This window comes from Eptesicus fuscus, chromosome 4 (genome assembly GCF_027574615.1).
Source record: "Eptesicus fuscus isolate TK198812 chromosome 4, DD_ASM_mEF_20220401, whole genome shotgun sequence".
In the NCBI taxonomy this organism is placed as follows: Eukaryota; Metazoa; Chordata; class Mammalia; order Chiroptera; family Vespertilionidae; genus Eptesicus; species Eptesicus fuscus.
This window is the reverse complement of record NC_072476.1, coordinates 24,090,946-24,113,045: the sequence shown is the minus strand read 5'-3', so window position 1 is coordinate 24,113,045 and position 22,100 is coordinate 24,090,946. Positions and strand designations below refer to the sequence as shown.

General features: G+C 49.3%; 1 protein-coding gene across 1 annotated transcript in view; it reads right to left on the bottom strand.

Moving 5' to 3' along the window:
• The window catches only part of XYLT1 (xylosyltransferase 1), a 299,870-nt gene that overhangs the window by 185,559 nt on the left and 92,211 nt on the right, over positions 1-22,100 (bottom strand). The window contains exon 2 of the mRNA XM_028145748.2: positions 17,567-17,605. Coding sequence (XP_028001549.2) covers positions 17,567-17,605 — 39 coding nt within the window. The remainder of the gene's footprint in view (positions 1-17,566; positions 17,606-22,100) is intronic.

The following is a 22,100-nucleotide window of genomic DNA, read 5'->3' as shown; positions in this document are numbered from 1 at the left end:
ATCTAATTTAAAAAGCAAACATTACCCATACATGGGAGGAAAAACTAGTATAATTTGCCATAAATAGGATGTAACTAGGAAAATAAACGGATAGCTATTAATTTTTTTAAAGCTTGTTCATGCGATGCTTGAAATTATCTTGAAGGCCACGGGTTCATGCTTGCCACTGTGGCAAAGACTGCCACGGAGAAGCTGAGACCTAGGCTTCGCCTGGCTGCAGGGAAGACTTGTGAAGGAGGAGGTGGAGAGAAGGCACCCCACAGTATGGAGAGAGGTGCAGAGGTGGACGCAGATGGAGCACGGAGCATAAAATGCGAGAGGAAACTGACACCTGTGTGATTAAATCACCCCAAACATCCAGTTGCCTGCAATGGATTTAACACATTGGAAATACGGGCTGGCACACCTTGGAAGTATTTTAAAAGCAAGGACTGAAACCATAGTGTTCTCTTAACTCCCAGGTAACCAGAAAACAATTAACCCAAGCCCCCACGGCTGCTCCCCAGTGCTCCCCAATGCTGCTGTCTGACCGCACTGTTCCTGTGGGGGGAAAATCCTTATTTCCTGGACAATGGTGACTTCTGAATGCAGATGTCCACAGTCGGGGGGAGGGGTGGGAAAGGAGAAAAAAGGTGGGCAAAGGCCAATCAGAGGGTCTTGACAGTTGCCCACATGCACCTATGTGAGTGGGGTGTGTGAGTGTGTGTGTGTGTGTGTGTGTGTGTGTGTGTGTGTGTGTGTGAATCCGCCCAGGCTCACTCCAGGATGAAAGAGACACACATACCTTGTAAAAGGTCAACTTCTAAAATGGTCAGGGCAAGTCTAGCCAAGCTGAATTCCACAGGGAAGAGCCAGCATGACCTTTGATTCGCTGAGCTGACACCCCCCCAAACATGGGGGCTTTGGCATGCATGTCGGCTCAGCCCCCTCCCTCCCTGCTGGTGCCTGCCCCCAGGGAGCCCTGACAATGCTGAGCAGCCACAGAGAAGACGCTCACCTCTCTCTTGGATGAAGTGCAGCGTGGCTGTCCTGCCTGCACGAGCCAGAGATGGTGCTTTAAAAAGCCCTTGGAAAAGAAAGCCCTATCTCCCGCAATACGATATTCGTGAGACGCTACCTTGGCATTTTATAAGGTCGTATATAATGCCAGCTGTAGCTGTAAAAAAATTTATTATTCAGCCCAGAAAGGCATATAAATCCCTGCAAAGCGCAGGGTTTTCTTTTAAAAGTGGTTTAATTCTTATTGCCTTTTGCCTCCGTTCATTCCTGGGAGAGAGCGGCCTGCACTGAACTTGCAGCACTGCAATTCCACCGGAGTCCTGGGCGCAAGGGGCCACCTTGCTCAGCCCAGGGGAGCCCCCAGGGCTTGGTCTTCTGGGGACACAGGTGTGGGGCTCCTCAAGATCTCTTCCTCTCCACTGGCTCTGACAACTTCACAAGATACAAACTCCTATGTCCAAAGTGATTTAATTTTCTCTCTAAACTTGCTTGTTCACGCATCCTTATCTCAATTTTTACCGCACCCTCTCCCCACTTGTCAAAATCCTGCCCTGTCTGCATACTAATGAACCTCAAGTCTGCCCTCCCCTCCTTTCTCTGCCAGTGCCCCAGTTCAGGCCTTCATCGTAGCTCTTCTGAATTGAATGTCCCTTGCCTGGTTCCCTGCCTCCGAGCTCACCTTTCCCATCCATTCCCCAAGCAGCAGCCAGAGTCATCTTCTCAAACTGATCTTGGACCGCATTACTCTCCTCCTCAAACACCTTCAGTGGCTCCCCACTGCCTCCCCAATAAATCTCAAGCTCCCTGATGTGGCCTACATTATCTGGGCCTGGGCCCACCTCATCAGCCCCATCTCTTGCTAGTCTCTGCTCCTCTCCCCTACATTAGTACCCTATCTCTTGTGATTTCTTGATAGAACCCATTTTTTCATTTCGTTTTCTCTGTTGGGAGTGGTCTGTGTGTCTTCTCTTCCCTGCCTCTCCTGGCCTACTCCCGCTTACCCTTTAGGACATGGTGTGGGCAACAGCTCCTCCAGGAAGCCTTCTGGAATATTCTGGGGTGTACTGGGCATGCCTACATTACCATCGATCTGATAACACTAATGTCAAAAGTCCATTTATCTTTCAACAATTCAACTATCAATGGTCAGAGGGGGGAAATAGGACCGAGAGAGACAGCAAGACGACTCATCTGAATAATGTCGGTGACCGACTCAGTTCGCCATTTCCCTCAGTGAGTATACACCACCTTGCAATGACGGGTCCTTCCATTTAGTTCAGGATCATTGCCCAGGTATCCATGGACTGGGGGAGGGGGGGTAGGAATAGAGAGAATTCTGGGGGTCTTAAGTATGTACAGTTTATTTTCATAATTATAGTCACTAACTCTATAACTAAAATTTAGAACCTCCTTCAGTTATGAGTGTAGACACCAGAATGCAGGTGCATTAGCAAGACCTGAGGCTGTGACACCAACAGAAATTACAGATATTTTCCTATCACATGGTTTTGGTAGCAGATGTCTCAAGATATCATTTCCACTTGCCACTAGTTCAAAATTACAGTAGTTCATAGACCCGACACCAAATCTAATTACTTGCTTATATTAATAAGCATGCCAATTGCATTATTATTTCACATATTTGTTATCTTTATATATTTTGATAGCTGTATTGCAATGTTATTTCTATATATATTTTGATAACTTTCCTTTGTAATCCTATGCATTTAATTTTTTTGCATTTAAAAATATTATTCAGAGAAAGGCCATAGGTTTCAACAGCTGCCAAAGGGGTCCATGACTCAGGAAGGCCCTGCCCTCGCTAGGAGCTTTCTGGGCACAGGGCACCAGGTTCCTCACCAATCCCTGGTATGTGAAGCGGTGGCCAGTGTATAGCAGGGATATTTTATATAAACTGGGATATTATATCTTCAATCAATCTATCATTTCTGTTTCCTCCCTCCTACTTCCTGCCTCCCTTTCTTCCTTCCATGTGTCTGTCCACCATTTCCCATCCATCTCTCCATCTAGCTGGGCCAGTCTACAGTTATAACCACTGATGCCTCTGCAGTAAGCCCCAGGTCCCGTTCTGCAGAGTAGTCGAAGACTTGGTCAGGGGAAAACGGGATTCGTGTGAAATCCGGTGGCACTGCGCTCTTGTGTGGCCTTGGACATGTCCCTGAATGTGCCCGTGGCTCAGTCATCTTTCAGGAGCTGAGGACAGATCTCTGTCTCCAGTGCTCACACCACAGTGAGTATACACCACCTTGCAATGACTTGTCTTTCCAGTTAGTCCAGGATCATTCATTGCCCAGGTGTCTATGGACTGGGGGTGCCACGCCCAAGCGTGGCCACATGCCTTCGTCCGTTCCATTTACTTCCCAAAGCCAGGGAATGCTCTGGCTGTTTTGTTTTCAAAATATCAGAGTGGCCGAGCCTTAAAAGGAGTCACAGCTATTATCCATTCCGCCCACCTACAAGGCAGGGTGGTTAACAATTCTGCCCAGGTCCCAGATACTAGCTCCCCACTTACTCTCCATATGACCTTGGGTGACTTACTTAACTAGCTCTTCTCTGAGCATCCATTTCATTATCTGAAAGTGAGGATAGTAACCACACCTCCTTCATGGGGTTCAGGGGAAGATTAAGGGGGTTAACACATGTAAAGTACTTAGCACAATGGCTGGCATGTGATAAGGGCTTGGCAAGTCTTCGCTGAGATTACCCAAGACATTTCGAAGGAGGCAGAGAGTGAGAGAACTGCCATCAGGCACCAGGAAAACGGATGAAGGATTTGATCAACAGACACCACTTTTTTCAAATGCTCCTACCCACTCATATCGAAAATGCAAATCAAAACAGCAAGATACTGTTTTTACTCATGGGGTTGACACAGATGATATGATGGATAATCATACCAGTGCTTTTGAGAGGGGAAACAGGAAATCACTTTGCTAGGTAGTTTGAAGAAACCCCCGGATAGGACAATCCAGCGGTGCCTGTCAAAATGTGAAATGCACCAGCCTTTCAGCCAGCGGTCGAAAATCTAGCCACTCACCGTCCAGATGTGCACACTCAACTGTGACACGACGTATGCCGAAGAATGGAGCACGAGTGAAGACGGGGGAAAGGAGAAACAATCTAAACGCCCACCAGCAGGAAAGGAGTCAACTAGGTGACAGAATATTTAATTCATTTAATTAATACTTATTGAACAGTTCGTTCCTACCTACCAGACACCATGCCAGGTGCAGGGAAGAGAGGGGTGGACAACACAGAAGGCAGTGAAAAACAGCGAGGAAGTGATTTGTGCTTCTGTGAAATGAGGTCTAAGATATAAAGACAGGAACGGGAAGCTATTACAAAATATATTTCATCAGACTCCACTTCAAGAAAACAGATAAAATTCCTGCCTGTGCGCGTGCACGTGAGCGTATACAAAGGACGTTCTGGGAGGAGAAGTGAGAAAACTGTTAATGGTAGTTACCTCTGAAAACTGTGGCAAGGAATATGAGAGCTTGCCTTTTCACTTGATGCTTTTTTTATTTTATTTTATTTTTTTATCACATGCTTGTATTATTTATATGCTTCCAATCTACTGTCAGTTCAGTCAGTTCTACTCTCAGTAGTATCCAGAATCAAACCACTTCTCTTGGCCTCCACTGTTAGCATCCTGCTCCCAAACATCACTGTGTTTCCTTGGATGTTGCCTCAGCCTCCTCTTCCACCCATTTCCCTGTGCCCACCCTTTTACCAACCACAGTACGTCTCGGCAGAGCAGCCGATTCCATTTTCAAAAGCCAGGCCATGTCACTCTTCTGCTCAAAATCCTCCAAAGGCTTGCCAGCATGGAGCAAAAGCAAAATCCTATCTAGGTTGGACCCTAGTGATCAGGACCCACCTCCAACCCCTCTCTCCCTTGTTCACTCTTGCTTTAGCCACACTGGCTTCTATGGTGCAAATGACCATGCCAAGCACATTCTGCCACAGGGCCTTTGCACTGGCTGCTCTCTGTCCCTCCAGCTCTCTTCAGGTTTACCCACTCTTACACTTCAGGTCTCTGCTGAAATGTTACCTCATTTCCATGTGGCCCTTCATAATCCCTCCAAAATCAAGGGCAACCCCTCTCAACTGACCTGGCCTGGCCCACCCTTCACGACTAACCTTTCTCCTTAGCACTTGCCACCACCTGATGTATCATATGAATACTTGTGTCTCAATTATCACCTGTCTAGAATGCAAACTCATGACAATAGGGACCTCTGTCTTGTTCACTGCTACATGGCCAGCCCTAAAACAGTATCTGGAACACAGTAGGCACTAACTACATCAATAGCTCAATGAATGAGCTAATCAATAATATACTAACAATCATACAACACGTACAGTAGAAAACAACACGTACAATACGTGATATACAACGTTGAAAATAGCGACTATGAACAACAAATCCAGAGAAAGGTCTCAAGTCTCAAAGGGAACATTTATAAGTGAAAAATAAATAAATAAGAAGAGCAAACATGTTTCCAGCCCCAGCTGCCCTCAGAAACAGGGTGGAGGATCACCCAAGGCCCAACTAGCAAGTAAACACCCGGCAGCCAGCCCGCAAACAGCCTGGTTGTTTTAGGTCAACACGCAGCACACAGGACTCTTTCACGGAGTCCGGAGGGCAAACCAGCCCGAGTGAACACGGTACAGTGCGTCCACTAACGAGGGAGTAAATGCCAGTGGGTTTGAACACGCTGCAGTGTCAGCCCCAAAGCCACAGACGGTTTCTGGGTGTCCAACGAGCCCGCACCCTCCTGGGACAGCCAAACCATGGCCAATCTGCCAACCCCAGCTCTTCAGGAGGACGGAGCCCTGGGGTCCCGCCTGGGACTCAGCCTTCCCGCTGCCAGGGTGCAGAGCTGGAACGTAGGGGCTCATCCCCCCATAGCCCACCCTCCTGGGGGCCCTTCCCTTTTCTGTGCCTCTGGGTTTGCTGGCTTTTCAAAAGGGAGAAGGAGCGTTACAGCCTGCCTTGGTTTCTCATCTCACCCACGCTGAAAGCTTGGCTCATTCTAATGTGGGTCTGACCCAGCCCATAGGCGGTCACTTGAGAGGAAAAACTCAAAATCTGAAGATAGTCACAGGGAGGTGTCCAACCAGTGGACTTCTCACCAGCACCCTCTCATTACAGGCCGGCCGACGCCGCTTTCACAGCATCCCTGCTGAGGATCCTTGGTCAGGCCAGTGGTTCTCGGCTGGGGTTGGTGTTGCCCCAGGGGACATCTGGCCCTCTCTGGAGACATTTTTGTTTGTTACAACTGGCTCCCGAGGGGGTTTGCTATGAGCATCTGGTGGGTAGAGGCCAGGGATGCTGCTAAACTCCCAATGCCCACAGGACAGGCCCCACAATAAAGAATGGTCTCATAAAAAATGTTAGGAGTGCCCTGGCCCAATGGTTACGGCATCTGCCAGCACACCCAAGGGTTTTGGGTTTGATCCCAGGCCATGGTTAGGGCGCATGCAGGAGGCAATCAATCAATATGTCTCAATCTCTCTCTCTCTCTCTCTCTCTCTCTCTGTCTCCCTCCCTCCTTCCACTCTCTCTAAAAATCAATGGAAAATATCTTCAGGATATTTAAAAAAATGTCAGGAGTGCTTTGCCTCAATAACCCAGTGGATGAGCAGGAGAAGGAGGTCCCCTGGGGAAGGGAGACCCTTAGTGACATACAGGCTGGGGGCAGAAGGACAGGAGTGATGAGACCTTGCCCACAATCCACCTTGAGGCTCCTGAGTTGGCCTTGGCCGCCAGCTGTCTAAGGAAGCCATGAGGGCATTCTTAACCGTAGGTCAGTCCCACTGCTGGCCAGGTCCGAACACCCTCAGGCTGGAACAGGCACGCTGGCGGCCTGTGCAGGGTGAGGCTCCGGGGCCAGCTGCTGACGCATTGCTTCTTGAGAAGAACCGTCCCCGCCTCAGCCATTCTGCTGACCTCTCGGGAGCCAGGCAGGCCTGGCTTTACTCGTATGGTGACACAGTCCACCCCTATGTGCACAGCGTTCAGGCAAATGTCCTAGTCTTATCGCTGGACTCAAAGCACCTGGCTCAGCTGCCAAAAACAACCCGGGTATTTAAACTAAGGATACCGTCCCTCTTCAAAGAAGGAAGCAGCGGATCCAAGTCCAGAAGGAAGAATGTTCCAGAAAGAGCACAATAGATTCTCGCAAAGAGCAGATACCAACATCTTCGCCCTGGCCATGGCACGGGCTAGGGAGACAATGCAGGGGCCTGAAGGGCCCTGGTTCCTGACACGAGAAAGAAAGCAGAGGGGGTGAGGGGTGCAGGTGTCGCAACGCACAACAGGGTGTCCTCAGCTCACCCTCTAAAGGGCCCCGAGGAGACAGGCTTTGTTGTGGCTGCTTTAATTAGTGGAGAGGCTGAAAATCATCGCGAAGATTTCAGTAAGTGAAGAGGCCGGGATTCAAACCCAGGACTTTAACGATAACAGTAAATGCTCACTGCCTGCCAGGCACGGCTCTGTTGTGTAATGAAGATTAGCCCACTTGTTCATCCCAGGACCCTGGGAAGCAGCCATTGCTGGTGCCTCCTATTTTTTAAACAAATTGAGGCACGGAGAGATCAGCTGGCAAGGGGAAGGTGTAGGAAAGTAAGTGGCGAGTAGGCGGCCTGATGCTGTCAATAAAGCTCTCTCCCCCTCACTAGGTGGCTGTGGGCGGGGGGGGGGGCGCAAGTCCAGGCTGCCCCCCTGCACTCTGCAGCCGAGACCCCAGGAGGGTTCAGAATGGCGTCTGTGCAGACGGCACCTCAAAGCCAAGGCCTGCCAGGGAGCCAGCGAGTGGAGCCGACCAGGAGGGGACTTCCATGAACAGGTGTCCCTGGGCCCCATCCAGAGGGGCAGCTGGTCCTTGCCACTAGCTGACATCTAGAGGCTCAGGGTAGTTTTACTTCCAATTTTTCAAAAACCCTCCCACCTCCTCCCACCTCCCTCCAGAGAAACCTTGGGCCAGTTGGAGGTGGCCACACGAGGCCTGTGTACAACTCTGGGTCTAGGACCCCACATGAGAAAGTCACCACCAGCCCCCCCTTAACTGATGCCCAGTTGTACTTGGGGCCGCGAGCATTTGGTGAAGAAGCTGCTTTAGGCCCCTTTCAGAGCTGGAGTTCCTTTCTTCCAGCACCGAGCTGGCTCGGCACCTCCTCTTCGGGACAATGAAACTGCCCGCTGTCCTCGCCCCACCCATCTGGCACCTGTTCCACAGCGAACTTCAGTTTTCCATCCAGCCCTCTTCGCTTCAGTGGAAAAATAAGAGCTACGGTTCCCAGAAGGAAATTAGAACGGGTTTAGTATTAATAAGATGTTCCTTTCCAGAAAGCCATTGAACCTGGCGGGGGACTGCCCTGAGGTTGGAGCTGGACACCCCCCGCCCCCCATCCTGCGGGCGGAGAACACCCCAGGTCCCAGCCAGGACCCCTTGGGCTGCAGAAACGGCCACCTGGAGGCCCTCCCACTGGCTCTCCGAGGCAAAAGAGAGGGGGAGCACTTCTGAGAAATCGGATTCAGATGCTAGGGAGGTTTTATTTCCTGGAGGTGTGACAGAATGAGAAGAGAGGAGTGGGAGGCCTCGCCTGCTGGCAGAAACACTCTGTCTTCTCTGTCTGCAGGTCTGTCTGCTGTGAGGCTGCAGGGAGGAACTGAAGACCTGCCCTCGGGGCAAAGGCACACAGACAGGAGTGGTGTGAGTGAGTGACAGGACTCAGACCAAACTGCCCCCTGCCTGGGGCGCCTCTTCTCACATCTGGGTCCTCTGATCCTTTATTTAGCGCAGCGGTGTTTAGCGTGGTGGTTTCTCGGCTTGGTTTTGGGGAGAGGTTGTCACAAATAGAACGACGGCTATGAACGTCCGCCTAGAAAAATGCTGCTACACCCACAATTGGGCATTGAGTTTCAAGAGGACCGTGGTTCCCTGGCACCCATTCTGGGACATGTCCTCGGTTTCAAGACCCCCTTCTTTACCAGAACACGACCTGAAGTGACCGTGGCTACCCTGGGAAATCCCACAGGCAGTGTTGTGTTAGCAAGAGGCCGGAGGCTGGAGGCAGGCTGAAGGTCCAGGTCAGGGTCCCCAAAGGGAACAGGTGCTGCTCTCCTCGGGGATAATGACTACGGAGATTTTACAAAGAGATGCTTGCTAAGGGAGGTGAGCAAAGGAGGTAAGTGCAGCAGAGCCACAGCGGGGAGCTGTCAGCACCTGGGGAGAGGAGCTGTAGCTACGGGCCACAGCAACACTCACAGGCAGACATGGCCCACCCCCGGGAAATGACCCCACCCCACCGTCCTCCCACTCACCCTTCTCCTGCCAGCGCCTCCTCTTGGCCAAAGCAATGAGAAGTCCAGTGGATGAAACCATCAAAATCTGCCTCTAGGGGCCCAGAGAAGGGAGAAGGGAGGAGAGCAGATCTGCTGTGGGTGGGGCACAGACAGAAGACAACCAACATGCTTCCTCTCAGCCAAGACCTCTCTAACCCGAGATGGAATCGGGTGGGTGGAGGACACGTGGGGCTGTTGATCCTCCCGTGGCCGGGGACCACGTGCTACTTCTCGGACAGGCAACTGCCAGGAGCATCCTGGTCTCCACTAAGATGTGAGCTATTGTGCACGTTGTTGAGCCACTCCGGGTTTTCTCATGTGTAAAGTACAAAAGGGGGTCCCTGGTGTGCCCCGAGGGGTGACGGCACCGCAAATGCTGCAGGAGATGGAGACCTGGGCTCCGTCCTCCCTCTGCTCTCAGGGGCGCTGTGGTCTTAGACCAATATTTCCCCTCCCAATGCCTCCGTGTCGGCACCTGCAAAGGTGGGGGACGCGGGCCCCTGCCCCGAGCGCTGCTATCACGATTACATGACATCATGCATCAGAAGCGCTTAGCAAGTCCTTGGCTCAGAGAAAACCCACAGCGATGTTACAGTAAGCAGCATCCGCGGCCCTTCCCAGCGCTTACATTCTCCCAGCCTGGGCCCTGTGCGTTGGCGTTGGCGTCCCGCACACACCGGCACCCCCGTGATGCCGCTGTTTCCTGGGAAAGCAATTTTCTTGACTGAGTTATCCTGATAACTAGAGCCTTCAAACCCAACCTGAACATCCCAGCCTGGAAGTCTCTCCTTTAAGCCCCCCGTGGGCACGGCCCTGTCCTCACACCCTGTGGAGAAGATAGGCTAAGCCTCCAGATCTTGGTCCTGGTGATACTTTTGCCAAACACCAGCCGTGCCTCCTCTCACAGAGCCTGCGAATCCAACTACAACACCGTGTTGCTCAGCTGGCAGCGCATGGGCTTGTGCCTCGGTGCTTGAAAGAGGGTGCAGGCGGGGTGTCTGAGACGTGCCTCCTGCTGGAGGGGAATGTGAGCGTCTCCTGTCCGAGGGCCATCCCTCTGCTCCCTGGCTGTGGGGCAGGCCTCCCACAGCCTGGAATTCACTCCGTGCAGACACGTTCCCAAACCCGTCTGCTCCGGATGGCTTGCTTTGAGTGACCTCATTCTCTGTCGCCACCTCCACCTCTAGTACCTGTCACTATACCGATGACTATACCTGTAACTAGATCTATATCTACATCCAATCTGTAGCTACGTTTACAGCTACATCATATCTATATCTAATCTAGAGTTATACTTAGCATTTATAATTATATTGTATACACTATACACATGCACATTATAATGTACACAATATAATATCTATACATTAGCTATAGATATAAATTAGGCATAGATTACATCTAATTTATAATTACATTTAACTACATCAAATGTATATGATTAAGATATATATCATGTGTACACGTAATGTATGTATATACATGTATTACATGTGCACATATAAGTCATAGATCTATAACTATATCTGTATCTAACCTCTATACTAACCTATCTATAATATATATCTATACCATATCTATGTCTATATCTTAGTAACGAAGCAGTGAAGGCGTCTTTCATTTGTAACCTGGCTCTCATCCAGCCTCTACCCCTCACTGACTGTAGGGCCTCTAAAAGGAAACTCGGTCTCTCTAGGCCTCCGCTGGCTCACCTGTGAAAAGGGACCAAGGTTAGTCCTGCCTCATAAGGTTCTATTTCCTGATAAATAAAAGCTAGACTGCCAGGTTCAAATCTTGGCTGCTCCACTTGCTAGCTGCTGTCGCAGCTGAACCTCTTTGTACCTCAGTGTCTCATCTGTGCAAAGGGGTGACAGTAATACCTCTGGTAGGGGACAGCTGTGGAGTCTTAATGAGTGACTCCATAGAAAGAGCTTACTTAGAAAAGTCCCCAGCACATCCTATAAATACTTAGGACGTATTAGCTACAAATAATAAATTTACAAATGTGCACAGTACACAGTTCCTGGCTCACAGTAAACATATATGCCTTCCATGTTAGTCATTATTGACAAGAGCAACCATTTTCAGTGTTCCCAGTCAAGAGCTAAATTCAAACCTTCAATGTCTTGGGCAAAGTCCGCCCCCACCAAAGAACAGAGGCACAGTGACCTCAGCGCTATTTTTCGAAGCGGTGTGTGTGGCTGCACGTTGGGGAACTTGCTGCCTATTTGTGGAATGTTGCATCATGTCGCTCACGCTGAGTCACACAGACCAGAAAGGCACCCGTGGCCATAGGACCGCAAATCCGCCCTAGGAACGTGTCCACTGCCCCGGTCCGGCCTCCCTGCCCGGTGAGCCAAGTCTTTGCCCAGGCCATGGTCCAGCTGGTCATTCCCTGTCCCACCCCTCACCAGGGCCAGCAAATCAGAGCCAGAGGAAAAGATCGCTGTAGACCAGGGGTCCTCAAACTTTTTAAACAGGGGGCCAGCTCACTGTCCCTCAGACCGTTGGAGGGCCGGACTATAGTTTAAAAAAAAACTATGAACAAATTCCTATGCACACTGCACATATCTTATTTTGAAGTATAAAAAAACAAGACGGCAAAAACACCTGCATGTGGCCCGCGGGCCGTAGTTTGAGGACGCCTGCTATAGAGGGATATGGCCTATACCCAACCCAGCCTGTCTGCTCCGGAGAGGTTCTGCTCCCCCGAGGAGCTGGGGGAGGAAAGCAGATGGGCTGAGAAGCAATTGGTCTCCCCATCCTCTCGACAGATGCTGGGCACCATAAGAATTAATGGGCTGGAGATTCAGGTAAGAGCCATTCAGAAGCTCCCTGATTACTCCAAATACCGCTCTCTACGGAGGAAAAGGTTAATCGAAGCCCAGAACTGGAAGAGAAGCAATCCCGGGAGTGGCGGGAGAGCGTCCGGAGAGAGACTCCTGCGCGGAGGAGGCCCTGGTCTGCCTCCGAAAGAGGAACTGGGCCTCGACAACCAGTTACTGGCACGGCCTGCTCAGCGGTCCAGGGCCTTGGCCAGCCTCTCTCCCCACCCCAGCTAACATGCTGGGTTTTTAAGTTGTTGTTGTTTTTTTAACATATATTTTAACGCTGCATATGCTCTGCACTGTGGAGCCATAAGTCTCTCAGGAACCGCCTTTGAGAGGTGTTTTCCCTGTCGCATACACCGTGCACACGCTCGCTGGCGTCGTGAGTCACCGCTCTGAGCGCAGTCATCGCTGTCGACACAGGCTCTGGGGATGAATGTGTCCTGGGCAGAGCCCAGAGGCGGGACCAGTCTGGCATTAACCAGGGAGGGTGGCATTTGAACATAAACAAGAGAACAAGGAAGGAACAACTCAACTTCTCTACAAGGTCCCAATGTTATGGCTGGGTCTGTCTTTGTACATAAGCTGTCCACAGAGCAAATGGGGTTACACCAAGGTTCCCCACCCTTGATGCTACTAACTTTTGGGGCTGGATAATTATTTCTCGGGTATTTGCAGGGTGTTGAGCAGCATCCCTGGCCTCTACCCACTAGATGCCAGTAGCACATCCCTGGCCCTGAGTTGTGACAATCAAAAATGTCTCCACACCTCCACCAAATGTCCCTGGGAGTGTGTGTGTGTGTGTGGTGGGGGGGGGGGTGCGGGCGGGAGCGATAAATTTGCTCCCAGCTGAGAACCACTGGATTAGACCGAGGCTACAGTCCAACTGAGCATGAGCCAGCTATTAAACTAATGACAGCTATTAGCCGGATTTCCCACATAACCCCCATTATCAGCATGACATTGCTGAGACCCAAAATTCCCTTGGTCCTGTCAAAATGCTCGCCCTGCTGGACATTAGTGTGGCTGGGTGGCCCCACATTGAAACCCCCTTTCTCCTCTTCCAATTCCTCAGTCCTTTCCCTTCACCTTTGCAGGATAAGGTAATTCCTTATTCATCTTGACATTATGATGACATGAAGGCTGAGCTCGAAGGAACTAACACTATAATTGATTCTAAGGAAAACTGGCACTGTTTTTATAGGAAGCCAGATATAATATGCAAAAATTTCAGAACACTATTACCGCAGTCTCTTTGCCTGGTTAACTCTTTCTCAGCCGTAAGCTCTCAGCCCAAATCTTCCCTCCTCTGCTTGAAACTCACCTCCAGGGGAGACCTCCCTGCACCGTGCCCACTCACTCTCCTTTGCTAACATGCCTGTCTTATTTTTGTTCACTTATTACCCCCTGAAAGGATGGGCGTTTCTATCTGTAAATTCACTATCTGACTCCCCCAACCAGAATGGGTGCTCCATCGGCAGGGAACCTCCTGTCTTGCTCATTCTTGTAACTTTACTTCAGCATCTCACACAAGGCCTGGCCTCCTCCTGGCCCCCAAACTATTTATTGAATAAGCGAATGGGTGGATGGCTTTACAACGGCATAACATCTAAAGTATTGATTTCCTTCCATCCCTGCTCATTCTCCTCGTGAGCGCTGTTCTCACCATCCTTAGGGGCCCCGGCATCAACTTGAAATGATATGAATGTAACTGTCTACCCTTCTCCCCCAGTTAGCTGATTAAAGAAATTCAAGTGTCTGATTGGTCCTTGCAGGCTGAGCTGACAGGAGTTTTCCTCCCGATGCCCTCGATCTTTAGGTCCTGAGAGGGATCTCAAGTAAACCAAGGTCTGCTCCCGTCTAAGTGGGGCCAACTTCGCAAAGAGCCAGACTGACGAATCTTTACTCTACGGAAGAGGTCCTTTATTACCGCTCCCAGGGCACCTCCGTGTTTGAGTAGAGGCCAGTAACTAATTGACAGTGAAGCTGCTGGGGAGAAGGGAGGCAGAGAAGCTAAAATGAAATGACAAGAGGCCTTGTCAATTGGAGTGGATTCCGAAATGATAGACCATCTGGGGGATCAATGAGGAAGAGAAAACCAAATAATGAGAATTCAAATTTTTCACAACACTATGGGTGCACAAGGAGATGTTTCATTTTTGCTGCCTGCAAATAAATGTTGTGTTGGGTCCTTTGCTTAATCCACTTTACCCACAAGTCCTATGGCAACCTATCTATCAAAGAACTACTCACTGTGTGGAGCACTGTATCTATTTATCTATATATCTACATTCACCATCGACCTATTGCTCTTCCTATTTATCTAAGTACGTCCGTGGATACTTGTGGGAAGCTCCTTCCTTCCTTCCTTCTTCCTTTCCTTTCCTTTCCTTTCCTTTCCTTTCCTTTCCTTTCCTTTCCTTTCCCTCTTTCTTTCCATGGACCTTGGGCAGTTTACATCAAGCCTGGCCCTCCAGCTCTGCCTGAGCATTAGCAAATTCTTCTACTGGTCAAGGCAACTGGAGAAATGGGACAGAGGTGGAGAAGATAGATTCTCATGGCATATGGCTCTGAGCCTGACACCCTCCAATGCTATATGCTTCCTGTGCGACCTTGGACAAATTACTTAACCTCTGTTCCTCATCTGAATTGGGGATCACGAGAGCACCGATGTAATTAGGGCACTTAGGGGATCCAATGGGAGAAGCCAGTTCTTGGCGAACGTCAGTGAGAGTGAGGATCATGATGATGCCACCAGGCCGATAACCAATTCCAACTCCTCTCAGGCTTTTTTTTTTTTTCCCCTTTCTAAGTCACCTGGTTCCTGGGTAACCGCCATCTGGGACAAGGGAAGCATGCCCCACTGTAGTCAGGCTTCCTTGGTGCCCCCCAGGGGCTGCCGCGGAGGGGAAAGCTGACACCAGGGATTTCAACCTTACTCGGCTTCCTCATTCTATTAATCTGGCCGTTAAGCAGAGAGTCCTGCTGATGCCAACAGATGCGAACGGCAAAGAGCAGAGCTTAGAGGAGTCCTCGGCAGCCCATCAATCCATCTCCCCCAACTCAGGACAGCTGCATGGGGCAGATTCGCCAAGCACCGGGGAGGGATGATGCAATGCACACCCGGGAGAGAGGGGGTGCATGGAGTCAAGGGCCCCCGGGGAGCCCGCTGACTGTATGCGGGCTGGGCCCTGCACACGTGAAGTCCCTGGCGTGTGGCGTAGGGACGTGGCTGGCAGTGAAATCTAAAAGGCAGGCCGACCTGTGGCACCGGTGCTACAGGATGGACACGTCATGCCTTTCATAGGAGCAAAGGGCGCTGGGAGGGAAGGAAATGGGCGCTGACCAGGGGCTCAGAGCAAGCGCATCTGCCACTTCCTCTGCGTGGCTGGCTCTTCTGAGCTCAGGCACAGCTGCCATCTTGCTCGTGCCATGTGGCTAATATTAGGGGCACCACTTTCTGCCAGAAAACGCTTCCCTGCCCCTCCTGTCTGACCTGCCTGCGTCAGCCCAATAGGATCCCGTCGTGACTCACACGATGGGCTGAGGCCCAGCACGAAGTAAGATCTGGCCACAGGCTTGTGCCAACAGTTTAAAAAAATGCACTTTGGTTGGGTTCCAGTGTCTCTTTAACATGGGAAACCAGAAGTCGGGGAAAGACAACAACATCCGACGGCTCCCCAGAGACCAAGAACCAGATGAGACTGATGGAGTGTTGTTTGGAGACAAATTGAGTCATTTCCCCAGTGGCGTGGCACAAATGCAGAAAGCCCGTCTCGTGCCATGGCCGGCTGCAGCGCGAGGCTCGGGTCCCCTGGGCCATGGCTGTGACTCTTTAAGAGAGGTCCCTGGGTAGGGGTGAGCTGTCACACTCACAATGTGCCGGCCAAAGCCGCTGGCACGTGACTGTTTCTTTCCCATGGACGTTCTGAAGGGCTGATTAGCCAGTTTCCATAGTGAAGGACTCAGGAGGGCCAAGGACAGACCACAGCGGGTAGTGCCACGCCACCCCCAGGAAGTGAGCTTTGGCTTCCAGAATTCTGGACACAGACTATTTTCCCAGGGGGTATTCCTGAGTTTAACGAGTTTTCCTGGTGGGGAGGAACTGATAAAGAAGAGAAGAGCCATCATGTTTAAAACGCCCTGGAAGTTCGCCCACAATCCGCTGGGTGGCCTGGGAAGAGACCCGTATCCCAAAGGGCAGCACACCTACCTCTAAAGGAGTATCTTTACTAGTAGATGCTTTTAGAGGCCACCCAAAGGAACTTTTAAATTTTATTGATTTAATATTTATTTTAATGTTTCGCAAAAGAAATTTAACTAGCACGCCAAACTTGTGATTTCACAGGTATTTTTGCTGGAGACAGCGTTTGTCAAGCTTGGCACCACTGGCAATTTTAGGCTGGATAATTCCTTCCTATGCAGAGGTCCTGTGCACGGGGGGATATTTAGCAGCATCCCTGGTCTCCACCGACTAGTTCCTAGTAGTAACCCATCCCACAAGGGGACATAACCCAAAATGTCTTCAGACATTGCCTAATGCCCGCTGGGGGTCAAAGATACCCCTGATTGGGAACCATTAGCTTAAGATCAGTCTACTTCTGAAAGTAAAAAAAAAAAATTAATTTAAGGAAAAATAATATATTTAGGTGATGTGATAGAACAGGTGTAATTTACCCATGGCAAACATGGCTGAGGTGATAGGTGAATGAAGAAATTTGGAAAAGCCAGGCCAGAGGATGACCAAACAGGCAGAAGGGACTGGGTCCTTAAGCTCCTCAAAGCCCCCCACCCACTGCTCTTTCCTGCCAGCTCTGTGGTCTGGTCACTCCTAAAGCCGATATAACTGAAAGTGTATGCTGGGAAATCTGAGGACAGAAGAACACAGAGAAACCCTGAGAATCCTCTCTCCCAACAACGTCTGGCCTGCCTGTCCTGGTTCTTTCTGTGGTGTTTTCTTTCTTCCTTTATCAAATTGAATTTATTGGAGTAACATTGGTTCATAAAATTATATAGGATTCAGGTGTACAATTCTATAATACATCATCTGTATATTGTATTATGTGTTCACCACCCCAAATGAGGTCTCCTTCCATCACCATTTATCCCCCCATACCCTCTTCTACCTCCACTGGTGCTTTCAGACACCTGGGTACACACGTGTTTGCACACACATGCACAATCAGCTGTTGTGTGTGTGCACATGTGTGTACATGCACATGCTGACAGGAGAGGAGGACAGCTTTTGTGCCTGTCCAGACTTTACAAGCCATGGAGCCAAGAGAATGCACAGATACGTCCTGGAGAGCTGATGCAGGGACATCAGTGCAGAGAGCAGTGACAAAGACCATGGGAAGGTACTGACCTGGGTCTCCAGGGTGATCAGCAGACTTGGGTGTGGGTCCTGTGGGAAGAAAGGAGAAAATACACATGAGTGGTGGGCAAATTTAACCTACTACTCCAGCATCATTCAAACCAAAGCTGGATCTCTTCAGTGCTTAAGCCACCCACAGGTAAGCCGCCCAACTCTGTCTCCCCCATTCTATAAGACATGAGAACAGAGTGGTCCAATCTCCAATGTCCCCCCAATCCCCAGATGATTAAGAAGACTCAAGTTTTTCATTAAGAGGTGAAGGGGACACCTGCATGGAGATCATGCAGAATGAGCAAGTGTGGAGAAATAACAAAGCATCCTCACTGAGTATCTCAAAGTGTGTTCAAACTCTCTATGTGAAGGGAAAGTTGGTCCATAAGAGGATGAGAAATAAACCTGAAAGGATATAAAGTCCCAATTAGGGGCAAGGCCACCAGCTTGTGTCTGATCTTGGAAAGATTGAAGGAAGAAACAAGACAAAGAGAAGAGCTTAATTCCTAGTCTGCAGAGCACATTCCAATGGGCTGGGAAGATCCTTTTCAGGAGAGAGAAGGCCATAGAAAAGTCCGATTCATTCACTCTCTACAAAAGCCAATTGACTGAAAACGCCTGGTGGTCATGTCTCGGGTCATTAAACATGAACTCTTTGGGTGGGGGCCAGGGTGGGTACACAGAAGGAAAGGACGGATGGGAAGGAGGTAGTGGTTTTCAGCAAGCAGCCTCCAAGAAAAACAGGAAACCCAGCACATAAAGGCTATTTTTGTCTGCACAATGTTGGCTCTGAACTTAACCATCTTGGATTTGTAACTCTGGGAAAGCAACCTCAAGTTGCCTCTTACAGAGAATGGGCATGACGTGCAAACTCAGTTGGACGCTTTGCTTTATCCAAGAAGGTTTTCCAACACTGGCTTCGAGGAAGCCATGCAAATTAGCACCAGCTCACTGGCCTGTATGGTGAACAAGAAAGAACATGTGTAGTAATCATGCCGTATTTGTCCTCTGTGTCTAACTTATTCACTTGGTGTAGTATCCTCAAGGCTCATCCATGTTGTCATATATGGCAGGATCTCCTTTTTTAGGGCTGAATACTATCCCATTATATGCACATACCATCATCCATCAGTGGACACTTAGGTTGTTTCCTTATCTTGGTTGTTGTATATATGGCTTCAATGAACATGGAAGTTTAGATATGATTCCACTTATATGAGGAATCTAAAATAGTCAAACCCGTAGAAGCAGAGAGTAGAATGATGGTTGCCAGGGACTGGGGGAAGGAAACTGGGAGTTGCTGTTCAATGGTTTTAGAGTTTCAATTGAGCAAGATGCATAAGCTCTAGAGATCTGCTGTACAACACTGTACCTACAGTCAACAATACATATTGTACACTTACAATTTTGCCAATAGGGTAAATCTCATGTGAAGTGTTCTTAACACAATAAAATAAAGGACTAATAGAGAAATTGAAACACTTTGAACCCCTACTCTAGATGAAAGGTCACTTTCTGGATCACTCCTCTGTAGTATCTTCACAATGATGCCTATCTTTCTATCTATCTATATAAAAGCCTAAGCTATCTATCTATCTATCTATCTATCTATCTATCTATCTATCTATCTAAAAGCCTAAGCGACCGGCCGACCAGCTGACCGGTCGGTAGCTATGATGTGCACTGACCACGAGGGGGCAGATGCTCAATGCAGGAGCGGAAACCACAGGCATGGAAACATGGAACAGACTGATGAATCTCAGAGGGAAGCGGGGAGAGGGGAGGGCAAGAAGAGATTTACCAAAGATTTTTATGTGCATACTAGAGGCCCGGTGCACAGATTCGTGCACCAGTGGGGTCCCTTGGCCTGGACCTGTGGGGATCGGGCCCAAACTGGTTCTCTGACATCCCCCGAGGGGTCCCGGATAGCGAGAGGGTGCAGGACAGGCCGAGGGACCCCACCAATGCACGAATCCATGCACCAGGCCTCTAGTTTATAATAATTCTGATGAGTATAAGAACCATGAGTGCAGGGACATTCTGAGCTCTGGTCAGTTCTAACTTTTCTTTTAAGATGAAGGGCTCTTCTCCCCCAATTCCATTTCTGAGTCCAATAGCCAGCATTTCTTCAATGGTGTAGCTCAACTGGAATTGCCAAGGGAACATCTCACTAATTTCCACATTCCACCCAGGCATTGAATATTCCTCACACCTAGGAAAATGCTGAGGGAAACATTTCTTCCACTCTCCCCTTGGGGACTTGGGAGAATCTTAGAGGGAATATTTCAGGCCTCTCTTCAAACCTTTACTAGCTCCTTCCCAACCGTGAAGAGGTGGCAGCCATGATGGGTGAGACCTTCACTGAGACACTTTTTTCGAGCAAACAGGCTCACTGGCCCAGCTGTCCTTCACGGAGCCCCTCTATCCAGCCCCTTTATCACTGGTACATAGGGAGAGTTGACCCTGTACTTCCAGGCTCCCCATGTTAAGCAAGCACACTCGGCAGGGCCTGTTTTTGTCTTCAGGAGGCAAGGCTATCCTCCTGGTGTGTGACAGGCAGCGTGAGTCAGATCTGGCATGCAGCTTAGGGAGTGAGAGCATGCTGCGCCTGCTCTCTGGTTCAGAGAAGTCTGTGTCTGTCTCTCCATTCAGGTCCCACCATCAAGACTGTGACTAGAAGACAAGAGGCTGCATCTGAGATTCAAACCTTAGCCTCATTCTCTAAGCCACATCCTTGCAAAAGCACTGCACTGGGGTGTTGGGTGCATGCCCAGATTAATTAAGTTGTACTTCACAACCCATTTGGCCATTGTTTGGGGCTTATGCTTCATTGCCCAGGATCCCGAGGGCGTGAAGAGGGGAAAATGCCATCAAGGGCCCCTAACTTCACTGGAAAAGACCTTCCTTGGGAAACCTCTGTCAATTGTGGTGATAAAACCCAGAGCCTGATCTCTGGATACAGTGATGCACCAACTCTTTATTTGATGCCCCAAGATCAGAGACCCTATGGGCACAAGGTCAGGGGTCCAACATCCATTAAAAAGCTTTTGGAAGACAAAAGTACAAATGCTACCTATTTAGCATGTTAATTACTTAGCCAAGAAGATAAAGTACTCACAAGCGGCCAGTCATTCACACTAGGATTCAGTTGCCAACAGAATTTTGCTCCCCCGCGCCCCCCCCCCTTCCACTGCGCCCCCCGCCCCCCGCCCCGTGCGCATTTGAAATAAAGGACTCTCCCTACAGAGGCACATCTGGAGGATTCTAGGTATGACTCCGTAGTGGTGAGGTCTCACTTGCAGCAGCATCTTCCTTAATTGGAAAGTCTAACGAAGTGGAACCAGGTCAATGATGCTGTCTGCCTAATCCATCCTGTGGGTCTCAATTGGGACTCTTTGCTTTACAGTAGAGTAAACTCCTGTCTGTCAGAGGAAAGGCTCCGAAAGACCAAAGGGGAATTTGCGGTGTGCTGCGATGCTACCCTGGAGTGCTTTTAGAATTTTAATGCGGGTACTGGAACCAGGAAACAGCCTGCTAAAGCAAGGAAAGCCCTTTCACAGCAGGTACTGCAATGGCTAAATTGGGGAAGTCAAATGGAGAACTAGGTAGGCTGAATTTGTGGCCCTCACTTGCCTCCTCTCCCTGTATGCATACTCTCTGGTCCAGTGACTTTGTATTTCTTTGCAGGATATGCTTCCTCCTCCTTTGACCTCAGCCTTGCCCATCTGACTTGCTTTGTCCAATGGGAGGTTAGCAGATATGACATAAGCAAGCAACTTGAAATGTGCTTGTGAGATTGAGCATCACCTCTTGAGCTTTTGCCATCAGCACAAGAAGAACATGCCCCAGGTAGATGCTGGTCCAAGGAGGATGAGAGACACGCAGAACAGACCCGGACTCACCCTATAGCTTGAATCCAAGCCCAGTCGACATCAGCTATCCCCCAGCCAACCTTCAGACACAGAGAGTGCACATGGGGCAACAGGAGGTTTACAGTTGTGAGTACAAGAAACACAGTTTATTCTTATATTACTACTTATTAATTATTGTATTATTTTCCATACAAACAACTGTAGGCCTACTTTTGCCCCAACCCGTGTATTTATTTTAACCCACTGAGTTTCAGGGTGGCTTGTTATATAGTGAGAGCCTCGTTTTATTGTGTTTAATAGATACTGTGTTTTTACAAATTGTAGGTAAGATTCTCCCCTAGCAAAAGGATTATGACTTGCTAAAGGCTCAGATGATGGTTAGCATTTTTTTTTAGCAATAAAGTATTTTTAATTAAGCTTTGTACATTATCTTTTAAGAATGACTATAACATACTTAATAGACTACAGTAAAGTGTAAACATACTTTTATATGTACTGGGAAACCCCAAAATTCGTATTTCAGAGGTCCGGAACCAAATCTGTGTCTTTGCGGTACACCTGTATGGGATTACTATGGCAATAACTAACTGCTATACTTTCCAAAGATTGACTTTCATAGAACCAATGTGTATTGTGAAAACACTCTAGCCTTGGAAATGAAA